A 22243-nucleotide genomic window follows, 5' to 3' on the forward strand; every position below is an offset into this window, starting at 1 on the left:
TGATGTACTACTTTCTTTTTTTACAGGTCCATTGATCTTATATCCGAGCTCTTGTGTCGTTACTGTTGTTGCACTGTACATTAGTTGGTTTGTTTCTTGAAAATTATTGGTTGTTATTTCTGCAAGTGCAGCATTTATATCTTTTAATGCCTGAGCAAGTTGGTTTTTTGACAACTGTTTTTAGAGCTGGAAGTCGAACCCTGGTGGTTGTTTGGTTCATGTACTCAGTTATTTTTTTGCTTTAGTTCTTGTTGCTTTTCTGTTAAACGGCATTTGGGTTTTTGAGGTGAAGGCAAAGGGGAGGTTGCCTGGTTTTGATTTTGAAACAGTTCAGCAACAGTGGCATCCTCTACCTCCTCCACCCGTGCCTAAGCAACTTCTTCAGTTGATGGTAATTCTTCTTCCATATCTTGAGCCTGTGTTGCTCTTTGCAGTTCTTCCAGCTCAACTTCTGTGAATACTTTATTTCTTATTATGAATCTTCTCTGGTCTGCTAGCCTTTGTTCTGTTATTTCTGTATCTGGATGCTTCTCTTTCCAAATTTGGTACATTCTTTTTAAATAACCTCTTCTAGTTGGACTAGACTTGTAATAGCAGATCATTATTTCCTTGTTGGCATTTTTCGTATATTTTTTCTGGTTAAGCGACGTTTCTTCCAGTAACCTTGCAGTCTCCAGCCCTGGTTGCTCAACTGAAGTTTCTGAGTCCCGAAGCCCACTTGCCACCAGATATCAAGGGACTCCAGCACCTGGTGCGATCCTTGTTGACCCAGGCGACGACCGATCCGGTATAGATTTATTAAAGTTACGTCTCACCATATTGTTGATGGGAGAGGCACTCTTCGTCTGGCTGCTCTGGTGAGACCTGTCCAGTATTGTTGGACCTCTGGCATAGCTCTCACCTTCCTCAGAGCACGCAAGCCCCACAACCACGCCAAGGTAGTGCCTCACTGGGGGTATTATTATTATTATTATTATTATTATTATTATTATTATTTCAATTTCTATACCACCCTTTCAAAAATCGCTCAGGGTGGTTTACACAGAGGAATAATAAACAAATAAACAAATAAGATGGAAACCTGTCCCCAAAGGGCTCACAATCTAAAAATAAACATGATATACACTAGCAACTGTCACTGGAGGTACTCTGCTGGGCGTGGATAGGGCCAGTTACTCTTCCCCTGCTAAATAAAGAGAATAACCACATTAAAAGGTGCCTCTTTGCCAAGTTAGCAGGGGTGATTGTTCTTTGCGTCTTTCTTTCTGCAAATTCTGAAAAGATAAAGTGCTGTTTTTAAATTTTAGTGGTATGTGGAGTGGTATGGTCTCAAGGGTTTTTGTGCCAAAGACAAGCCTTGACCTCAGTCCAGAGAAATTACTGCGTGTTAACTCAGGTTGAGATTCCTTCTGTTCTAATAAGGAGCTGGTGATAACCTAAAGCTTAAGGGAGGAAAGCAATAATTCCCCAAGAGCAGTTTCTTCTTTTGTTACACCTCCATCTTAAATTAAATTGTTATTTATTTTACTTTGCAACCTTGACCCCTAAACACACTGTCTTGGAGAAAGTTAGGATTAGCACAATTCAGAGGGCTCTATATGCTTGATAATCTCTCTTCCTCTCCGCACCATATCTCCCTGTCTACTACAGCCTTTCTTCAATGGCTCAGATTTGCTCCATGGGATGTTATTGGCCAATTCAAATGATCCAACAAACCATGGTTTGTTTGCTTTATTTATTTATTTTAAAAAATGCATATCCTGCTTTGTGCTTAAGTTCCAAAGCAGCTTGTTGGAGCAAGCAAAGACTTTGAGCACTCTTTCCTCTTCACCTCATATGCTTAGCTAAATTGATAACTTCTGGGTTTTTTTTATCACAGTTTCATGATGTTCAGTCTATAATCTTGTCTCTTTTTATCCCCTCAATGACTTTTCCAGTAGCTGTTTTCTGTGTCCCCCTTGGGTCTTTTTATTTCCATGTTGTGAGCTCTTTTGAGAGAGGACTCATTCTTTTATTTCTTTGAGAACTTGTTTTTTATTGAAAAATTGCATATACATATTATTGATGATGATGATGATGATGATGATGATGATGATGGCTGACATGACATGCAATGAAATGTCGGCATTTCCAACTCACCAGGGCTACTGTGTCCATGAAAGGCAGCCCCAGTGGTATTGCAAAGGTGAATAGTTGCAGAACAATTTGAAACAGTGTGTGAGCAGTTGTGTTGCACCATTTAAATTGGAAACAATGGAAGGCAGGCTGCAATAGTGCTTGCATGCTGTTTCAAGCTATTGCCCAACTGCCCATTTCCACAACACTCCTGGGGCTGCCTTTCACATATGCAGCAGTCCTGGTGGGATGGAAATACTGACATATTGCTCATTATGTCTAATAGTAATAATAATAATAATAATAATAATAATAATAATAATAATAATAATAAATGTGGTTTCAGCACTGCCTACAAACTAGGTCATCAAACCACAGTTTGAACCTGCTTTGATATTATAGGTAGCACTCAAATCACAGTTTCCCAGTTCGGATAGCATAGAAAACTGTAGTTTAACCAAACAAGATATGTTCATTTCAGCGTAGCTAGGGGAGATGGGGCCCGTGTTCACCCCTCTCTCCGGTGGCCCTTGGAGTAAGGGAGATAATGAAGAAAATAAGAAGGGGTGGAGCTCAAGCGCTCTCAGGAGCTGGGGGCCCAGGTTCTTTGAACCCATCTGCACAATTATAGCTACACTCCTAGCTGGACCTCCCATTTGTTGGATCATCTGGACCAGTCTTTTATATCTTCTATACGCTTCTGTGAAACTACTAATCTCCCTCCATGTTTTCAGTCCAATATCTTTGTGTTGATTGACTCTTACCTGAGAATGATCCTTTTCTTCTAATAGTTACCTCATTCAAGACTCTGTGCCTTTCTCCAACTTATTCCTTTCCTGCTATCTATAGCCTCTGTATTTTCAGTCTACATCTACTTACCGTAATCTAATACCTCTAGATTATGATTTATAGTAATGTGCTGCACTGGTAAACAAGCCCTAGTTCCTCATCACATGGATTACCTCCATGACAGTGTCACGTGGTTAGACGGAGCTAGAACTGTCATAGAGTTACCTCAAATAAAGGTAAATTTAATAATTCAATAAAGATTTGATTTTGGTTTTGCAGAAAAAGAAATAAAAGAACTCATTAGGGGGAAAAATTTATTTTCATATTTGAAATCAAGTATCAAAGAACTGCAACAAAAAGGCATTGTTCCAGAAGACAGTGTCATTGGTAAGTACAAAGTTGTCTCTGGACATTTGTTTTGTGTTTCTTTTAGAGTTTCCTGAATAGCTCCACACAAATGAGTGATTATGTATTTGCAAAAAACCAAAAGATCCTGACAAACTTTCCCCATTAAAATATTCTAAACTTTGCTAGTCCGACACTTCCACAGACCCATTCAGAGCTTCTCACCTGACCACTGCGTACATAGATTTTTTTCTAGGGCTGAAACACAATTAAAGAAATTTTAACCAATCAGTTGCCAGATTTTAGTTGATAAATCTACCAAATAAATTTCCATAAATGTGCATTTTTCCTGAATAGGTTATGTTAGCAATCCTCACATGAACCTGTCCCCTTATCCCATGACTGCTAAGTTTACTCAAGAGTCTTTGGTGGTCCACTGTATGAAACAGGATGCTGGACAGGATGGGCCATGAGCCTGATCCAACAGGGCTGTTCTTATGTTATTGTACCGTTGTGTTGTGTCTTATACCATTATGTTCTTATACCATTATACACTGCCATCTAGGAAGATCATGCCAAGTTCTATTTTGTGTCATTTGTATTCATTACGAAGTTAATGAACATTAATTAGCTTCCTAATGAACACCCTAATGTGATTGGCAGTGGATTTCCAATCCACTGTTTTGTTCTCTTGGCAAAAGAGAATGTGCATATCTTTACATAAGACTTGGAGGACAAGTTTTTCATAGGACAACATACATAGGACATACAACATACATTGCTACTACCGTATTTTTGCTAATGTACGCTCTGAGTTTGTTTCCTGCGATGGGGGGCATGCAGGGATCTAAGTGGTCTGGATTATACGAACTTATTTTATACGAACTTATTTTTACATATGGTGGAGATCCTGGAGGTCTCAGCTTCCTCCCATCTCCATTCCACCCAGTAGGGTCTTTCAGTGAAGCTTCCCCAACACAGTCCAAGGCACAAGGCAGTGGACAGAGGTATTACTTGGCAGGACACTTTGTTGTTGGGCCTTGGGAGGCAGCGGAGGGTTCCCAGCTCTCATACTGGGGGTGAGGGCACTAGCTGCTCTACAGCGCTGGCCCCAAGAACAGCCAATGGCAGCAGTGGCAGCCCAGTTCTCCCTAAGTGGCGGCCAATGACAGCAGTTGCAGAAGGTGGTGAGTGGGATGTTCCTTCTGGGGGGCTTTTAGAACCACATTGAGAAGTGGTTCAGGCACAGAAGCAGGCAGTAAAAGAGAGTCTCCTTGGGAAGATGTCAGCAATCTGGCCACCCAGAAGGGAAGTCCAGGAAGATAGTCCACAATACAAACTGGGCTGCAGAAACGAAACATGGCTTGGAATAGTTCTCTATATCAGGCTCGGGCTGAAAGCTTTCGACACGAGGGTTGACAAATGCTGTCTTCCAGCAGCTAACAGAAAGCTGTTGACATGCTTTATAGTCCAAGCTGATAACTCTCAGCTGGCAGGGATTCAAGGCTTATCAGCCCTCTGCAAGAGGCGCTTACTTCTCCTGATAGTTTCCAGCTGTGCTGTCCATCGCTGTCTCTGCTGCCCCAGACTGCTGTGCCTGCTCTGAAACACTAGTCGGACCCTCCTCACCCATCTCTTGGGAACTGACAGCTGGGCTCTGCCCCTCAAGCACCCCTTCATCAGCTAGAAGGCTGTCAGTTTCCCCTTCCTCCTCGCTATCTGAGCCCGAGGGCATGACAGAAGACAGCTGAGGTGGATCCTCAGTGGTGGTAGGCCAGTGCGGGTAAGAAAGGGGTGTGGGCTATGCTCAATCTTTCAAACATATTTGCTAGCTTTCCATGGAGTATACTCAGTGTGGGCTATACCCATATGCAGGGTGTATTCACAAAAATACAGCATACGATTCCAGCTGCCATTAAAAGACAAGTAAAGAAATCTAAATTGCCAAGCTCAAATGTTTCAGATGGCCCCAAAGCACAGTTTTAGAGCCGGGGGGGACGGGACGCAGGGGTATAGCTATAATTGAGCAGATGGGTTCAAAGAACCCAGGCCCCTTAGCTCCTGAGGGCCCCCCAGCTCCACCCCTCCCTATTTTCTTCATTATGTCCCTCACTCTGAGGGGCCACCAGGGAGAGAGGCAAACACGGCACCCCTCTCCCCTAGATATGCCCCGGGGGAGGGGCTGCTTTTTCTTGGCTGCTGGGTGAGTACATCTCACATCGGTTATCCTCTCCTCATGCTCCAGAGGTAGGACAAACAATTAGGCAGAGCCTTTAAAAGGCAGGAGAGGATAGCCTCTCCCAGTTCAGTTTGTCCTGCTTCACTCCAGAGAAGGTAATTTGCTCTTCAGCTGCCAGCTTCTAGCCTCCTAGCTCTTGCCTTCTCTTTCTACCCTTCCTTCCTTGCTTCTGTGTCTTACAAAAGAAAAAAGTTTCCCCCCTCGTTTGTCTTCTTCGTCCTTCTCTGTGAACCCCTTCCTCTGTTCTCTCCCTCTATCGATCCTTCCTCATGGAGCCGAAGAGAACTGGCATTCTCCACGTCCTCCTGCCTAAGGGAAAAAATCCACCGACAAGGCATGGGATGCGCCTTCTCCATACCGCGCAGGTCCATGCTGAAATCTTGGGACCCCCGCGGCCTGCGCTGGAGCCTGATCTGGGGCAAAGCTCCTTCACTACCTGGAAGAGGTCAGCGGAAGACCAGACAGCCTCGGTGACTTGCGCAAACAAACACTTCCGCCCATTGTCTCCTCTCGGGCTTCAGGAAGAGCCTGGCATCGTTGTCTTGGAGGAAGACGCTCCCGCTCTGCAAGGCTGAACGCTCTCCCCCAGCCTGTAATTTCCCGCACCGGCCTGAAAGGGCGGGACCAGGCATGACCGGCCATTTCTTTGTCCTCCGGAACGCTCCCGCCCTCAACTGCCACCAGCAACCTTTCTCTGCCAGTGCAGCCTTCAGCACAGGGGGGACACATTCCTGCTGCCGGCTACGGACAGCAGAGCCCTGCGAATTGCGCCACGGCTGCGGCCTGGCCCTCAGAGGAGGGCATTCCAGGCATCATCACTCTACTGTCCTTGATGCCTGCACCCACGAAATCGGTGAATCCATGGTCGGCCAGTCGGCCAGTCCCCCATTCCCCGGCCTTCCCACTCTGCCCTCAGGGCCCAACCTGCCCCTTCTAATCTGGCAGTCCCAGCCCTTCCTGCTTACATGCCCATTGCCTGGCAGGCTTGGTTTGTGGAAGCTATTCACTCTTCCCTTGAACAGCTCAAACCCAAACAACCCCAGAAGAAGAAGCTCAGGCATGGGGAAGAGTGTCAGTCTCTCTCCTTCGATGACTCTTCTCCCTCGGACTCCTCCACAAGCCCTAAGCCGTTAAAAAGGTCCCATGGCCACAAGCGGTCCCATAGGCGCAAAATAGTAAAAGCCTCCAAAAAACACTCCAGACATAACTGCAAGAGGGTTAGCCCTCATTCCTCAGACATTTCTGAATACAACTCCCCAGATCCTCACCCCAGGCGGCTATCAGTCCCTGCGGAGCCCTTGGTGCCCCCCCCCATCCCAGGACTCACCTGGCAGCACCATACCAATCCCTGCCAATGATCCAGATTCCAAAGAAGAGGGTGAGTGGTCAGATGGCCAACAGGTAGAGTCTTCCCACTCCTCCCGCAGGCTCTTACTACCTGATGACTTCACCCAATTGCTCCTCAAGGCGCTTCATACCCTGGGTTTGCACTCAGAGGTACCTAAGGATGCACCTACTCCCTCGAGGGAATTGCTGGTACTACCTACCTCCTCCTCCAATGACCCCCTTTTTCCTTTTCCGGAGACTTTTTCTGAAGTAGCGGACCAGGAGTGGCAGGCACCCACCTTTTCCAAAAAGACTGCCGCCATTGTGTCTAAACAGTATGTCGCCACCCCGGACCCTACGTGACAGCGGCAAATCACCTTTAAGATCCAGAAGGCTCAGGCTTTCATCGCAGACACCACCTTGGACTCAGTTTGTTTTGTGGCACATGCCACGGCCACCAATATTGTCACCAGGTGCATCCTGTGGATCAGACACTGGCAAGTGGACCAAGCCTCCTGGGCAAACCTGACTACAGTCCCTTTCACAGCTTCCAAGTTGTTTGGCGATGAGGCCCTCCAGGAAGTACTCATAGAAACTAAAGATAAGAAGAAAGCCCTCTCCTCCTCCCTTCGTAAGGACAAGAGACGCCAATCACACAAACCGTTCCATTCTTTTCATCCCTTTTGTCCAAACTTTAGACCTAGGGACAGGAACTCTTGGCCAGCTCGCCCCTAGTGGAACCGTCAATGCTTCTCCCCCAGCAATGCCCCCAACAAGCCACACTTTAGGCAACAGCCAAACCCCCACCAGTTTTCCTGACTCACTGCCCCAGAGTGTGGGAGGGTGCCTTTCTTGCTATTTTCATGCCTGGGAAACCTCCATCTCAGACAAGTGGGTGCTGGACACTGTTCAACACGGTTGCAAGATAGAGTTAACATCTCATCCAAGAGACCGCTTCCTTCTGACACCTCATTCCAGATGCCTCCAAAAGCACTCAGCCCTTCTGTAGGTGATTCAACATCTTCTCAACATCTCTGCCATCGAAGAAATCCCGCCGAGGCAGGAGGGATGGGGCATCTACTCCATCTTATTTACCATGCCCAAAAGAGATTGCTCCCTCCACACCATTCCCGATCTCAGGTTCTTAAACAAGTTAGTGAAGCGCCGAAGATTCCACATGGAAACTGTCCACTCCATCTCTGAAGCCCTGCACCATGGGAACTTCCTGGCATCAGTAGACCTCACGGAAGCCTCTCTGCACGTCCCTATCCACCCAGACCACCGTTGACTTCTCAGCTTCGCCTGCAATGGTCTTCACTACCAATACACAGCCCTTCCGTTCGGCCTCTCCTCAGCACCTCGTATCTTCACCAAGACCCTAGCCCCCCAGGTGGCCCACATGCAGCTCCAAAAGATCAGGCGCTTCACTTATTTAGACAATCTTCTGGTTCAGTCGCCCTCTTGCACCTCAGCTCAAAGGGACCTCGAGACAACACTCTCTATTCTCGCCTCTCATGGCTTCCTGGTCAAACATCTCCAAGAGCAACCTGAACCCCTCCAACAGGATTCTACATCTTGGCATCATTATAGACACCATGGACAACTGCAATTGCTTCTTCCTCCCTCTGGACAGGATAGTCAAACTCCAATCCTTCATTCATCAGGTCCTCTTCACCAACTCGGTCCAGTTGTTCTCCCTTGTCCAACTTCTGGGACTGATGGTCTCTTCACTGGAGGTGGTCCCCTGGGAACGCTTTCACCTTCGCCCCTTACAGTGGTTCCTTCTTCCTCACCAGTCATCCATTGCACAAAGAACACGTGCCTGAATACAACTGTCTCCCTCAGTCAGGGTCACCCTGAACTGGTGGCTCTTGGACTCCCATCTCAACACAGGCCGCCCTTTCCTGAACCTGCCCCGCATCATCATCACGACAGATGCTAGTCTCTTGGGCTGGGGAGCCCAGTGCCTCAACCAATCAATTCAGGGCAGGCGGTCCCCACGGAGGCAAAACAGAGCATAAACTGGCTGGAGCTTTGAGCCATCTGTCTCACTCTCCTAGCCTTCCAGAACAGGATCTGCACCATCACATCCTTGTCTGAACAGATAACACCACGGCCAAGACCTACATCAACCGCTCGGGCAGGACTCACTCCAAGTCTCTACATACCAAAACAGTCGTCCTCTTCTCCTGGGAGATACATATCGCCTCTCTTCTAGCCCATCATGTCAGCAGCTCCTCGAACACCCATGCTGATTGGCTCAGCTGACAGAATCTCCACCCAGCAGAATGGAGACTCCATCCCCGGGTCTTCCAACAACTCTCCCTTCATTTGGGCCAACCAACAGTGGACCTGTTTGCTTCCCAGTCCAACTCTCAGCTCCCGAGATTCTTCTCCCGCTTCCCCTGCCCCAAAGGAGAAGCGGTGGACTCCCTATCAGCACCCTGGCCACAGGAACTCCTATATGCTTTCCCTCCAATACCGCTCCTGAGTTGCCTGCTCCGCCACATTCGCCTCCTGCATGCACAAGTGATTCTCGAGGCGTAACTAGGGAAAACGGCGTCCAGGGCAAGCACTGAAATGGCGCCCCCCCTGCTGCCCCCCCAACATACATCTGATGATACATCCCACATTACACTTAGGTTTTTCCTCACAACAACCCTGTGAAGTTGGCTTCTATCTCAAACATCAGAATTATGATGCAATGATGATACATCCCACATTACACTTAGGTTTCTCCTCACAACAACCCTGTGAAGTTGGCTTGTATCTCAAACACCAGAATTATGATGCAATGAATGATGATACATCCCACATTACACTTAGGTTTTTCCTTACAACAACCCTGTGAGTGACTGTATAGTATAAACAAAAATCAATTTAACTATTACTATAGCTTTCTCATGTAATATCCTGCACCAAGAGGCTCAGGTCAGTTCTAAAATGCTTCAAATGTTCCCTCAGAACATTTCAATAAATTGACCTTATGTTGTGTACATTGAAACCTTACTAATATGAGTTCACATTCCAAAATAGCAGAAATCACTTGTTTCAATCTCTGTGTTGTTGTTTTTTTATGAGCAAAGTATTATGCCAAGACCTAGAAGTGAGAGAGAAAGCCTCTGAACAATTAGGGGCTCTTCTTTCCCTACTTCTGCTATGCCATGAGAATAGCTATAAACCAAATGTGGAAAAAGATGCAAAGTAGAAGTATCTTAAACTATCATTAATAATTGATTAGAGCACTGCTAATGAGAAAAGCACATTACATTACTGTATTTTTCCCCACAGCACCCCTGTAAGGTAGGCTACTATTTATAGATGGGGATCTAAGGCAAAGAGATACTTATCTAAGGCTCATGAATGAGGATGTGCCATCTGGATTAGACCATGTTTCTCAAACTCACGGGGCTTTTTTTACCTCAATGGCACTTACATTTATTTAGGAACCAGTAAAAAACACTTTTATGATGATATGCTACATCTGCCTCAGTGCAGTTAATCCTTCTTTTAGTACCTAATCTGGAATCAATGTGTTTACGGGTTTTAAAAATATATATTATTCAATTGCACCAATCCTGTACAATTTCATATTTTATTGTAATTGTAAATCATTGGGTTATCTTTATAGGTTCATTTTTATATTTCTTATATAATGAATTGTGTCTTGCTTGATCCACTACCTAGCACTAAGCTGAAATATATGGATCTAAATTTATTTAGTCCAGTTGGCATAACAGGAATATTCCAGATTAAAACCAGGCACTATACCTTAACTACAGAGTGAGCCAGGCTTCTTGTCTCATTTTAGTTAATACTCTTACTTTAAAAATAATAATTCCATCTCTGACTTAAGACCTTGTCTTATCAAAATGAAAGGGTAACAGGAAAAATATTGAAACAGAAATAGTTAATCTCCCTCATCTATACATGTCATGTTCAATAAGGAATCTATGAGTCCTCTTAAAGCTCTCCTACCTATCTTGTCATATCTGTTACCTGAGAAATCAACACTGAGTCCGGGATGGTGAAGGAAACAAAAAGGTTTATTACACAGCGCTGAGGACGTCCCTGGTGCCTCTCGGCCAAAATCCAGGGAGCGTGCCTCTTACAGACTAACAAGAGTTTATAAAGATTTTTCTCCACCCCTCAACATTTACATTCATCCAATCATGATATAGAAAGATTTACATACTTCCAGAAAAGTTCAGGAAAATCCCACTCCATACGGTTTCAATTTCTAATGACATGAGCCCCCTTGGTATGTTCACTTATCTTATCTCTACTAGGGCTTCTTCCTGCAGCCGTTGCTCTTTCAGCAGCTGTTGGTCTTTAACTAGCAGTTAACGGCTTATCTCGGTGAGGCCCAATACACATTCCTAAGGAGGGGGTTCCTACTCTTAGCTCTAGCCTAATGCTAGAGAGAAGCACCTACTTGCTTCAATACACATTTGCTCTGCATACAAAATGGCGTGGCTTATGCCCATGTCACATATCTGAGAATATAACTTTACATCCTTTTTTTAAAAAAAAAGAATCCAGCACTGCATATTTGTACCCATCATTTCCCCTCCTTTCTGTTACCAGAATATGGTATTTTGATTCACAGGGGAAGTTGTCAGAGCAAAACACAACACATGAACTCTAGCACTTTTTAATTTTATTTTATTTTTTGGTCTGTTGTTTTAATCACACTGGTTTTTTCTTCAGGATTAAAAAAAAAGTTAGAAGTCTATGATTTACAATTTATAAAACAACCCTCTGTTTGGTCCCATTTCCACCCATTTCATGCAGCCCCTTGATTTCACTGAACACAAACAACAGCCCCTGGAAAAGTTTCTAGATGCATATCTCTAGGGAAATCAGGAGAGCTCCTCCTAAGAACAAACATTATAATCAGGAAAATCCAAAACTTACCTTTCCTAAAGGACAGGAAAAAGGATGCCCAAGAAATAGTATCATCAAACTTCTTTCAGCTGCCAGCATACAAGGCTGAGAAGCAGGCAGGAAGGAAGGAAGTGGCTGGGCGTGGCAGAATGGGAATTGGGGATTTTCTTATGGGAGGGTACTTTTACAATCAGTTGAAGGGTTTCTAGATTGTTTTGCCAATATGCTGTATTTAAATATAATGTATACTATGGTAAAAGAACCCATCCCTTACACAAATGTCACAAAATTAGTGTGTTTTTCTACTGAACTCGGACCATTCCAACATATACGTTTGGTGCAGTCGATAATGGGAAGACGTCCTGTAATTTTGAGTAGGGGTATGTAATTTCATTATAACAGAAGTCGTGCTGGGTTATATTTTCAGCAATGAGGGACAGTCTGCTGATGATGGGCTCCGTTCTGGCCATTTGAATGTCTACTGTCTGCAGTGCAAACGTATTTTGGACTTGGAAGCCGCTTTTATTATGTACACGTCGCACAATCTTTCCCCCTCGAGATTGCCTTAACCTTTACTCGCGTGACGCGCGTTGCAACTCCCAAGACCCGCATTCCTTTTCGTCTGCTGATGTCATTGGCATTTCCCGGGTAATGAGCTGTGATGTCTTAGGAGGGGGGGAGTGAGAGCACGCGCATGGAGGCGTTGAGACTTTTGCAAGCGCCTGGGCGCAGTTTCTATGGGAACCTAAGCTTGTGCTAAAAACAGGTTGGCTGGAAGTCCCCGCTCCCGCCGGTCTCAAATCCAAACAGGGAGGGAACCCTGGGGCTAGGGATCCTGCTGATCGCCGTTTTCTCTCCTGCCCGATGCTGGCCCACATAGCCCAATAACGCCGTGGCTTGAAAACCTCCTACTACCCGTTTGCTTTCTTCTCGTCCGTCTCCCCGTCTTGTGTGTCTACCGCACCCCAAAGCCTCTTGGACTGAATAAAGGTTGACTCGCTCCCCCCTCCCCCCACGCCTTCATCCCAATTTTGTGCCCCAAAGAGCAAGGGGCTGGCTGCCCCATGGCGCGTTCCCTATGCCAAAAGTGAGCTCCAAGTAACTTTGATATTTTGCACACCGGAAAGATCCGCTACCGCCACCGTGTCTGTCTCCCCACTTCGCCTAGTGCCTCACGTCCCTCCTTGCCCCCACCCTCTCGTGTTCCCACCTCTCTACTCCTTCACACAAGCCGCGTTTCCCTTCCTTCCTTGCCCGATCCCCTCCCAGTCACGCTCTCTCCTCCCGCTCGCCACCCGCCCGCCCCCCGCGCTCGATGTGAGGACAGCGAGAGTGCTGCAGCCTGCGGGCGCAGAAGGGACTGCTCGTGGGAGGGGGCGCTGACGCGCTCCCTTGCCCGAGAAATTTGTATTAAATTTTTTTTAAAATAATAAAATAAAAAATTTGGGGATCGGTGGGGGTCATGGCGGCGCCCCCCACGTGACACACAAAGATGGCACCCAGGGCACGTGCCCCCCCTGCCCCCCCATCGTTACGCCTATGCGTGGCTCCGTTCTGGCCCAGGCATCCTTGGTTTCCGGAAATCCTTCATCTTGCTGTAGTGGGGCCGTGGTTCTTGCCCCCACTGCCTACTCAGCCAAGGTCCAATACTGCACCATAACCTGGCCTGGTTCAGGCTTGCTGCCTGCTGACTGAGCGCAACCATCTGAGCCGACACTGATATACTCCCAAGGTCCTAAACACAATCCTCACCTCCAGACGGGCCTCCACTAACCGCTTCTACCAAACTACCTGGAGAGTCTTTCTTCACTGGTGCTGCCAACACAGTACAACTCCAGACATCTGTGGTATCCCTCAACTTCTCCACTTTCTCCAGGACGGCCTGGATAAAGGGCTCTCGGCAAATACCACCAGGCGACATGCAGCTGCTATACTTCCTCTCCTTGCTCTATCAACCTCCAGGAATGCACAGTCCCAACTACATCGTTTCCTGCGGGGTGCCACGCTGTCCTCTCCCCCAGTAGTTCACAGGTTTCCCTCCTGGGATCTCCATAAAGTTCTCAGGGTCCTTCATGCTCCTCCTTTCAAGCCAATAAAGTCCATCCCATTACGGATACTTTTCTTTAAACTCATCTTCCTTGTCACCATCACATCTGCCAGGAGGATCTCGGAACTCAGGGCCCTCTCCGCAAATCCTCATTTCTGCAATTTCTCCAGTGACTCTGTTCAACTGATTCCCTATCCATTGGTCCTCCTGAAGGTTGCATCAGTTTTCCACAGAGCCCCAGGATGTAATTCTACCTTCCTTCTGCCCTAAGCCAGAAAGAGAAACAGTGGCACAAGCTTGACGTACAACGCTGCCTGAAAACCTACATCTCTAGAACGGCCACCTTCCGAACAATGGAGTCCCTCTTTGTTTCATTTCTGCCAGCCACCATGGGCCAATCCGTGTCTTCCGCCACCTTGGGCTGTTGGATTAAGGCGTGCATAGCCTTGGTTTATGAGGTCCAACACCTTCTGCCTCCTCTGCGGCTCACAGCCCACTCCACTCGTTCAGCAGCCACTTTTCTGCAGCACTTTCCACCAGTGCTCCCTTGGATGAGGTCTGCAGGGCCGCTACATGGTCTTCTCCCTCCACGTTCATGAGACACTACAAGTTGGATCTATTCAAGTCTGCCCAAGCTGCATTCGGCAGGCAAGTCCTCCAACAAGTTCTTCCTCCCCAGTAGCCAGTGACGCTCCCTCCCTGGGTCTCCAGTTGTGGCATGTCCCATGTGAGATGTCCTCACCCAGCAGCCAAGAAAGGAGCATTGGTCACTCACCATGAAGGCTTCTTCTGGCTGCTGGTGTCGAGCACATCTCGACCCACCCTTGGATGTCTGCAGCTACTGGTCTGTTTTGTTTTTTTCTCCTTGTTTGTTTATCTCTTCTGCGGGCCTACTTTTCTTTTACTTTCTTTCTAGAAGCTTGGCTGGTTCAAACAGAACTTGGAGGGGCTATCCTCTCCTGCCTTTTAAAGACTCTGCCTGTTTGTCCTGCCTCTGGAGCGTGCAGAGAGGATAACCGACGTGAGATTTCCTCGACACCACCAGCCAGAAGAAGCCTTCACGGTGAGTGACCAGTGCTCCTTTCTCTGTGATAGTTTCACTATATATTGAAACTAGTGTGATGATTTATTATTGTGATTTTTGATACTGACCTGGAAGACACTCTTCTTCAAGCAAGCCCATAGCTATGGCTCTCCTGGTAAGATAGGCATTGGCTGCTTTACTTTACAAAGAGAGCAGTAATGCGCAGACTAAAAAAACCCTTCTACTCAAAAACCTCATACATATCTATCCTGGTTAAAGGGAGCATGGGGGTAGGGTTTGGTTGATAGAGACACTGTATCATGTGCACTGATATTCATCTTCTGTATCTCTTTGTGTAGATGAGTCACATGTGAGCTATGCCAAATCAACTAATAAATTACCTGAGAGTAGATGAGGCAGCCTGCTGTCCTAAACCATCTCTGTTTTTTAAGTTACTACCTTTTTGGGCGGTGCACAACAAGTTTAAAAAACATACAAGGAAACACCATTTAAAACATAATGCTTAAAACAATATAAAAAGGTTTTTTTTTAAAAAAAAAATCAGAACCATTTAAACCAATTAAAATACTTAAAAACAATTTTAAAACCTTGGAAAACCAGACCAGCAATCCAGAAAGATACCATGGTCGATGGTATTTAATTCCACTGAGATATCCAAAAGAACCAACAGAATCACAGTCCCTCTGGTGATTCCCTGGTAAAGGTCATCCATCAAGCCAAGGCCAACTCAAACCCATAGCCTTCTCTAAAGCCAGTTTGGAATGGGTCTAGATAATCTGTTTCCTCCAAAACTTCCTGGAGCTGGTTAGCCATAACTCTCTCAATCCCCTTGCCCAACCATGGGAGATTAGAGACCATCCTATAACTACCCATCACTGAAGGATCTAGGAAAGGCATCTTAAGAAGTGGTCTAATCATTGTCTATTTCAAACAAGAAGGCATCCTACCCTCCCTCAACTATGAGTTAGTGATATTAACTAGGCCACCTCCAACAATTTTGCTGATAGATAGAAGCAGCCAAGTCGGGCAAAGGTCCGGAGTACAAGTGGTAGGCTGCTCCGCGCCAAGCAGCTTGTCCACGTCTTCAGGCATCACAGATTGAATCTTATCCAACCTAATACTGCAAGAGAGATTGCTGGACACCATCTTAATAGATTCTGCAAAGACAGTGGAGTCTAAGTCGGCCCGAATACAAGAGATTTTGTCTGCAAAGCACCCATTAAAAGCATCGCAACAGAACAAAGTGTCCAGGGACTGGTTCGAAATGGAATGAGCCTAAATCAAACTCTTCACAACCCAGGACAGCTCTTCTGAATGCGAACCTGCAGAAGCAATGCGTGCAGACCAGAATTGTGGTTTTTTGCTGCACGCACCGCTTCCACGTAAACCTTCAAATGGGCTCTATGCTGTGTCCTGTCAATTTCAAGCTGAGTTCTCCACTTGCCTACCTTGCTGCTTCAGACCCTGCAACTCCTCTATATACCAAGGGGCCACTTTTAAAGCAGGTCAGAAGGGACGCTTAGGAGCGATCGTGTCTACTACACATATGTACAGTATAATAACATAAATGAATACAATAGACATGAATCTGCAAATGTTTATTGTACATGTACATTTGTCAGGGTGCTGGAATTGGTGATAGCTTCTTGCTGAGTGTGCACTTAGCCTAACCTACTTCACAGGGTTGTTGTGAGGATAAACTTAAGTATGTAGTACACCGCTCTGGGCTCCTTGGAGGAAGAGCAGGATATAAAATGTAAAAATAAAAATAAAATAAATAATTCCTCAAATGACAGTGCTATATTTAGTGAGCTTCATGCTGACAGTTTCTCTATGATGCTTTTGCTTTGCTGCTGAAGGTAACCAAAAATCAAAATGGTAACCAAAAACCAGTTGCTTCTGTAAGGTGGCTATTGTTTTCATTGTCAATATTCATTTCTCCCATGTAATTGTGACTATTCTTTTATACGAATAATGAAATGTTTAGAAGTTTTCTGCATTTAGTTATTTCATTTCCCTTTATCTCAGAGAAAAGAATACACAATTTATCAAGCAGCAGAAGTATTTTGGATGAGTATCTTGTGGCAGTTCCACTAGAGCTGCTGCAACCAGAACCTTCTGATATAAGTATAAAGTCTGGAACTCATGGTGCGTATGTTCATAATAAAACAGAATTAACTAATACAATGGGCTAACCTGACAAATTCCATGAACTTCTACTTTTCATTTGACAAAAGAAAATAACTCTGTAATTTTGGGTGGAGGGACATTGTAGAACTGGAAAAGGTGCAGAACAGGGCAACCAAGATGATTAAGGGTCTGGATCATCAGGGGTCTGGATCATAGGGGTGTGCGAAGCTACTCAAAACAAGCTCAGCTCGAAGGCTTGTGCTCAAACCAGACCAGCCTCAAAAGAGTGAAGCCAGTATGAGTTTCGGTTGAGCCAAACCCAACTTGAAAAATCAGATCACGAGTCAGCTTGAGGGGTATACTGGTAAAGGGGAATCCAGAAAGGACTCCCCTTTACAAGTAAAGCACTTTCCCCAAAGTAAATGCAGTGGGGGCAATAAAAAAAGGTAGTCTTTACCTTTTGAAATGAGATGGCAATGGTAGGGAAGGCAGATGTGGTTGCAGAGGCGGTGGGGGCTCCTCCAACACCCACCCCTCGTCAGCCTCCCAAGTGACAGGCTGGGCCAGCTGCGGCCCATTTCACTCCTCTGTGCATGCAAGGCCATTAAAATGACCTCCGTACGTGTGCAGAGGCCATTTGTGTCACCATGCAAATCCTTGCTAGAAATCCTCACGAACCAGCTCGGCCCAGCTCGAGGACTGGACTGGACAGGGCCCCAGCTCGATGGAAGCGAAACTGGGGAAACCAGTTCCATGCACATCCCTAGCCTGGAGTACCTTCCTTATGAGGCAAGGCTACAGCATCTGGGGCTTTTTAGTTTGAAAAGAGGCAACTATGGGACATGATAGTTTTATAAAATTATGCATGGGGTAGAGCGACTGGACAGAGAGAAAAATATCTCCCTCTTTCATAATCCCCTGCTAAATGGGCAAAGAGGCACCTTTTACCGTGGTGATTCTCCTTATTTAGCAGGGAGAGAGTAACTGACCCTATTCACCCCCAGCACAGTACTTCCAGTGACTGTTGCTGGTGTGTGTCTTAAGTTTCTTTTTAGAATGTGAGCCCTTTGGGGACAGGGAGCCATCTTATTTGCTTGTTATTTCTCTTTGTAAACCACCCTGACACATTTTTGGAAGGGTGGTATAGAAATTGAATTATTTATTATTATTATTATTATTATTACTATTACACTAGGTCATCCTATGAAACTGAAGGCCGGGAAATTTACAATTACAATTTTGTTGAAAAGAAAGCACTTTTTCACACCATGTATAATTACTCTATGGAATTCTCTGCCATGGGGTGTGGTGATGGGCACTAGCTTGGATGGCTTTAAAAGGGGCTTAGGCAAATTCATGGAGGACAGATCTATCAATGGCTACCAGTTGGTGGCTATAGGCCACTAAATACCAGTTGAAGGTGAGCAACAGCAAGAGAGGAGGCATGCCCTCATCTCTTGCCTGTGGGCTTCTCAGAGGCATCCAGTGGGCCACTGTGTGAAAAAGGATACTGGACTAGATAGGCCTTGGGCCTGATCCAGTAGGACTGTTCTTATGTAATGCAGTGTACACATAATTCTTGCAATATGCTGTAGTAGGTTGCATATACTTTATAGTACATAAACTTTGTAAATTCATAGTTAAAGATGTGGTGATGACTGCTGGCTAAGATGGTTTAAAAGTGATTAGAACATTCCTGGAGGATAGGGCTATTAACCATGGATAGGTGTATTAACCATTTAACTAAATGGAACCTCCATGTGCAGAGGTGATATGCCAATAAATATCAATTGCTGGGGGAGGGAAAACGATGTGAGAGGGCTGTTCCCTTCATCCTCGGCTTTTGGGCTTCAGAGAGAACTTAATGGGAGCCAATAAAGACCAAGCCAGCTCTACTGCATGACCAGGTGTGTGGCCACCATTGAACAGGGAAGGATGAGCGCCACCCAGTCACCGCAACCCTGAGCACTCCCAGGGGCTGCCAGAGGCTTATCTCCACTTTCCCCCATCATTTCAGGGGCCGCCGGCATTCGTCCTTCCCTGCTCCACGTGCGCTTCACTCAATTCCTCATTCACACAGCATTGGAGTTCAGTTCCTAGCAGCACACGAACGAGGCACCAAGTGCAGCAAGCAGGCAGGCATCTCACCCGTCTTGCTCTGGTGGCCATGCCCCTTGCGTATGATGTCATATGCAGGAGGTGTGGCCAGCACACACTGATGCACATGCACATAAACAGAGGGGCAGGGCCATGTGACCTCTACCTTTGGTCAGGAGGAATGACTGACAAAACCTAAAGAGAAGGAGGGATTTATACATATAGTTTGCAATCACTGCATTTAAAAGGGCAGTTGTGGAGACCCCCCTCGGCAGTGATTGCAGTGCAAACACATACCCTGCCATTGGATGGGGAGCCTACAACCAGCAAGTAGACTCTCCCTAGGGGGAATCTGCTTGCTGCATTGGAATTCATCCAGAAGCATGGCGTGTCACTTCTGGCTGCGAGGATCCTTGCATACACCTTATGGGGGTCCTCTTAATCTCCTTGGGGAAAGAGAAACTGTCTTCCCAAGTTGGGGAGGAAGGGCCTTGGGGCCCACTTCCTCCTTCCCCTGGGAATTTTACTGGTTAAAGATAGGCTGCACAAGTGTTCCCTCTACTTTTTTTCATATATGCACAAAATGAGTTATGCTCTGGGCGTCAGTATCAAGGCATTGTGTTTGTACACACATTTAGAATGGGGCTTTCCTGAGCAGGATCTAAAATTAACTAAGCTGACATTTTGAAAATCTCACATTGCACCTGCATGTGAGCACGCCTTAATGGGGACATTGCACTGCACCTTGTTGGGGACTTTTATTTCCACACAAACACCCATTCTATTTTAGATTAACAATGGGGCAAAGGGTTATTTAGGAAAAGAAGGGAATTAAGGGAATATTGCATGCACCACTCCAAATTAGGGTTATCCGATTCATTGTCTTTATCTGCCCGTGCTGCTTCCATCCGGAGGGTTTAGAGGAAGATAATTTCTGTGTAATTTTTTATGGCTTCATACAATTCAAATTAACTTTATAAATATGTGGCTGTGGCTTCTCAGAAACACTTGTAAATTTAATTAAATACATTTTATCTGCAGCTGAACAACTAGCAAAACAAAAGGTGCTGGCTGCAAAACTAGAAGCAAATATAAAAGAACTGCAATCTCTAAAGGATCTAAAAATAACCAAAATTAGTGGTGAGTGAAGAGTATAAGCAAAAAAGCATATATAGAAACATTTTGTTGAGATAATTGGAAGTTCCATGGTATATGTGAATCCAATAGGCAAATCTGTGACCAAAATCCCTATGGTGCTCAGAATCTTCATGTTGTCTGTAGTTATAGATGAGAGAGAGTGAGCCCTTATAACACCCTCCCTCAAAGGAATAGCTTAAAAAAGGCCAAGCCCACCTGGCACCTGAGGTGATACATTGAGCCACCTCCTACATTCCCATGCTGTGCAAAGCGTACCATACACAAATCTCCAACACAGAGACACACAGAGATTTCTTCCCAGCTTCTGATTTCCGCTGTCCCTGGGGTCCACAGAGTGTCCTGGGTGCCAGTTTCCCCCACCCCTGCCTGGTTTCCCTCTCACTCACCCTCCTTGCCCCTGCATCACACAGAGCACTCTGAACACCAATCCCCCTAATCTCCTACCATCCCTGAGGTGTGCAGAGTGCAATGCATGCCAGTTTTCTTTCTATCCCTTCCTGATTTCCCTCCCGAACCCTGCAGAGCATGCTGTGCACCAATTCCCTGTAATCTTCACCCACCTCCTGCTAATTCTCTCAATCTCCCTCCCTGCCCCAATCTCTCCCCTATGGTGCCACATCTCCCCCGATTTGGTGATGGTGACAATAGACAATGGGTTCGGGTATTGTTCCTGCTCTTCAACCCACCCTGCCTTTTCAGAAGGCAGGGAATAGAGTGGCAAGAAGTGATCCAAAGGTACTTTCTGCTACTACACATTCCCCAGGGTGAGCAGCAGTGGTGAGCATGCTTTGTGGACGAGATTTGTGGGAGATGGCCAGGCCAGAAGCAGAGGGCCAGTGGTTGGTGGGCAATCTGTCACTTTCACTAATCTGCTGCTTGAAGCAGTTGCCTTACCTGGCTGTATATAGCTATTGTATCTCTCCCACTCCCCAAACTTTCCCATCATTGCCACTCCCCAAAACAAACAAACAAAATTCAATAACAATAACTGCTTCTTCCTGTCACTCATCCCAGCCAATACTCATACACTTTCTCTCATAGCCTTTCTTTCATACCCTTTCTCTCTTCTTTGGTATATGTGTTAAGAGCAGATCAATGCTGCTCAGCAGAACTTTCAAATGCTCTAATTAGACTATGATATTTGCTTCTGTAAAGGCACTGGAGGTGAGTGATTCTTGAAATAGGACCTCCAGTACGCACAGGTGTCTTACTCCCTGTACCACCAGGTCAGCTCTCAAGCAGAGGGAGTTACAGCCTTATCATTGAACCGTCACCCAGATGGTGACCAGAGAAGTTATCCAGTTCAGGGGATCTGGAGAACCAATAGGAATCTGACTTGGCCTATATAATTGTTTCAGGCTTGATTCCTCTGTTTCAGCAACTCACCTCTGTGAGTAACCACACAAATGCCTGCATGCCTTGCCTCTCTTTTTCCTCCTCACTGAACTTCCATTTTTTGGGAACTGACAGTTTGCCTGACTTGTCTATGACCCTACCTCTACCCCTACTTGCAAATTCTATTTGCTGTACTAGACCTACTCGATATTAACTACATAGCTGCCTCTGACCCTCCGCCCTGGGATGTGTTCTGTCTGCTACAGAAACTGCCTACAGATGCAGATGTTGGCAAAGATAAGACTCAACTCTGGTTCACATATGCATGTTCATCACTAGATGAGTGCAATATCAAATAGTGACCTGCATATGTGGATAGGTCATAATAATAGATCTGACACTCGGTGGTAAATATCAGTCTAGCAGAGTGAATTGTTACTGTTATGTCTTCTGGCCACAATGGCTGCTACTATTTGGAATCCATACCTATCTTATCTAGCATTTTACTCACAGCAAAGGATTATTGTTAGTTCTGTGAGACAGTGACTTTTTAAAAACTGCATTTCCAACTGCTATATTCACTTTTATTTTGTCTACAATATATAAAAATAATAATCTGTAGCGTGATCCATAGGGCGTTAATAAGCCTGGGTTCTGCATCTGCACAGGATCTCATGGGTGGAATATCCAAGCTCCTTATAGCACTCACACACTGCCCCTCATGCTTGGC

The 22243-nt window shown here is 45.8% G+C and overlaps 1 protein-coding gene across 7 annotated transcripts in view; it reads left to right on the plus strand.

Annotated features, from left to right (window-relative positions):
- CCDC7 (coiled-coil domain containing 7) overlaps positions 1 to 22243 on the plus strand; it is a 457188-nt gene that overhangs the window by 398586 nt on the left and 36359 nt on the right. For all 7 annotated transcript variants that reach the window (XR_008309433.1, XM_053259060.1, XM_053259062.1 and 4 more), the window contains 3 exons: positions 3184 to 3291; positions 16822 to 16941; positions 20062 to 20160. Coding sequence is in view for 6 of the 7 variants with exons in the window: in XM_053259060.1 (XP_053115035.1) it covers positions 3184 to 3291; positions 16822 to 16941; positions 20062 to 20160 (327 nt within the window). In the remaining variant the exon portion in view is untranslated. The remainder of the gene's footprint in view (positions 1 to 3183; positions 3292 to 16821; positions 16942 to 20061; positions 20161 to 22243) is intronic.

This window comes from Hemicordylus capensis, chromosome 6, assembly GCF_027244095.1.
Source record: "Hemicordylus capensis ecotype Gifberg chromosome 6, rHemCap1.1.pri, whole genome shotgun sequence".
Taxonomy (NCBI): Eukaryota; Metazoa; Chordata; class Lepidosauria; order Squamata; family Cordylidae; genus Hemicordylus; species Hemicordylus capensis.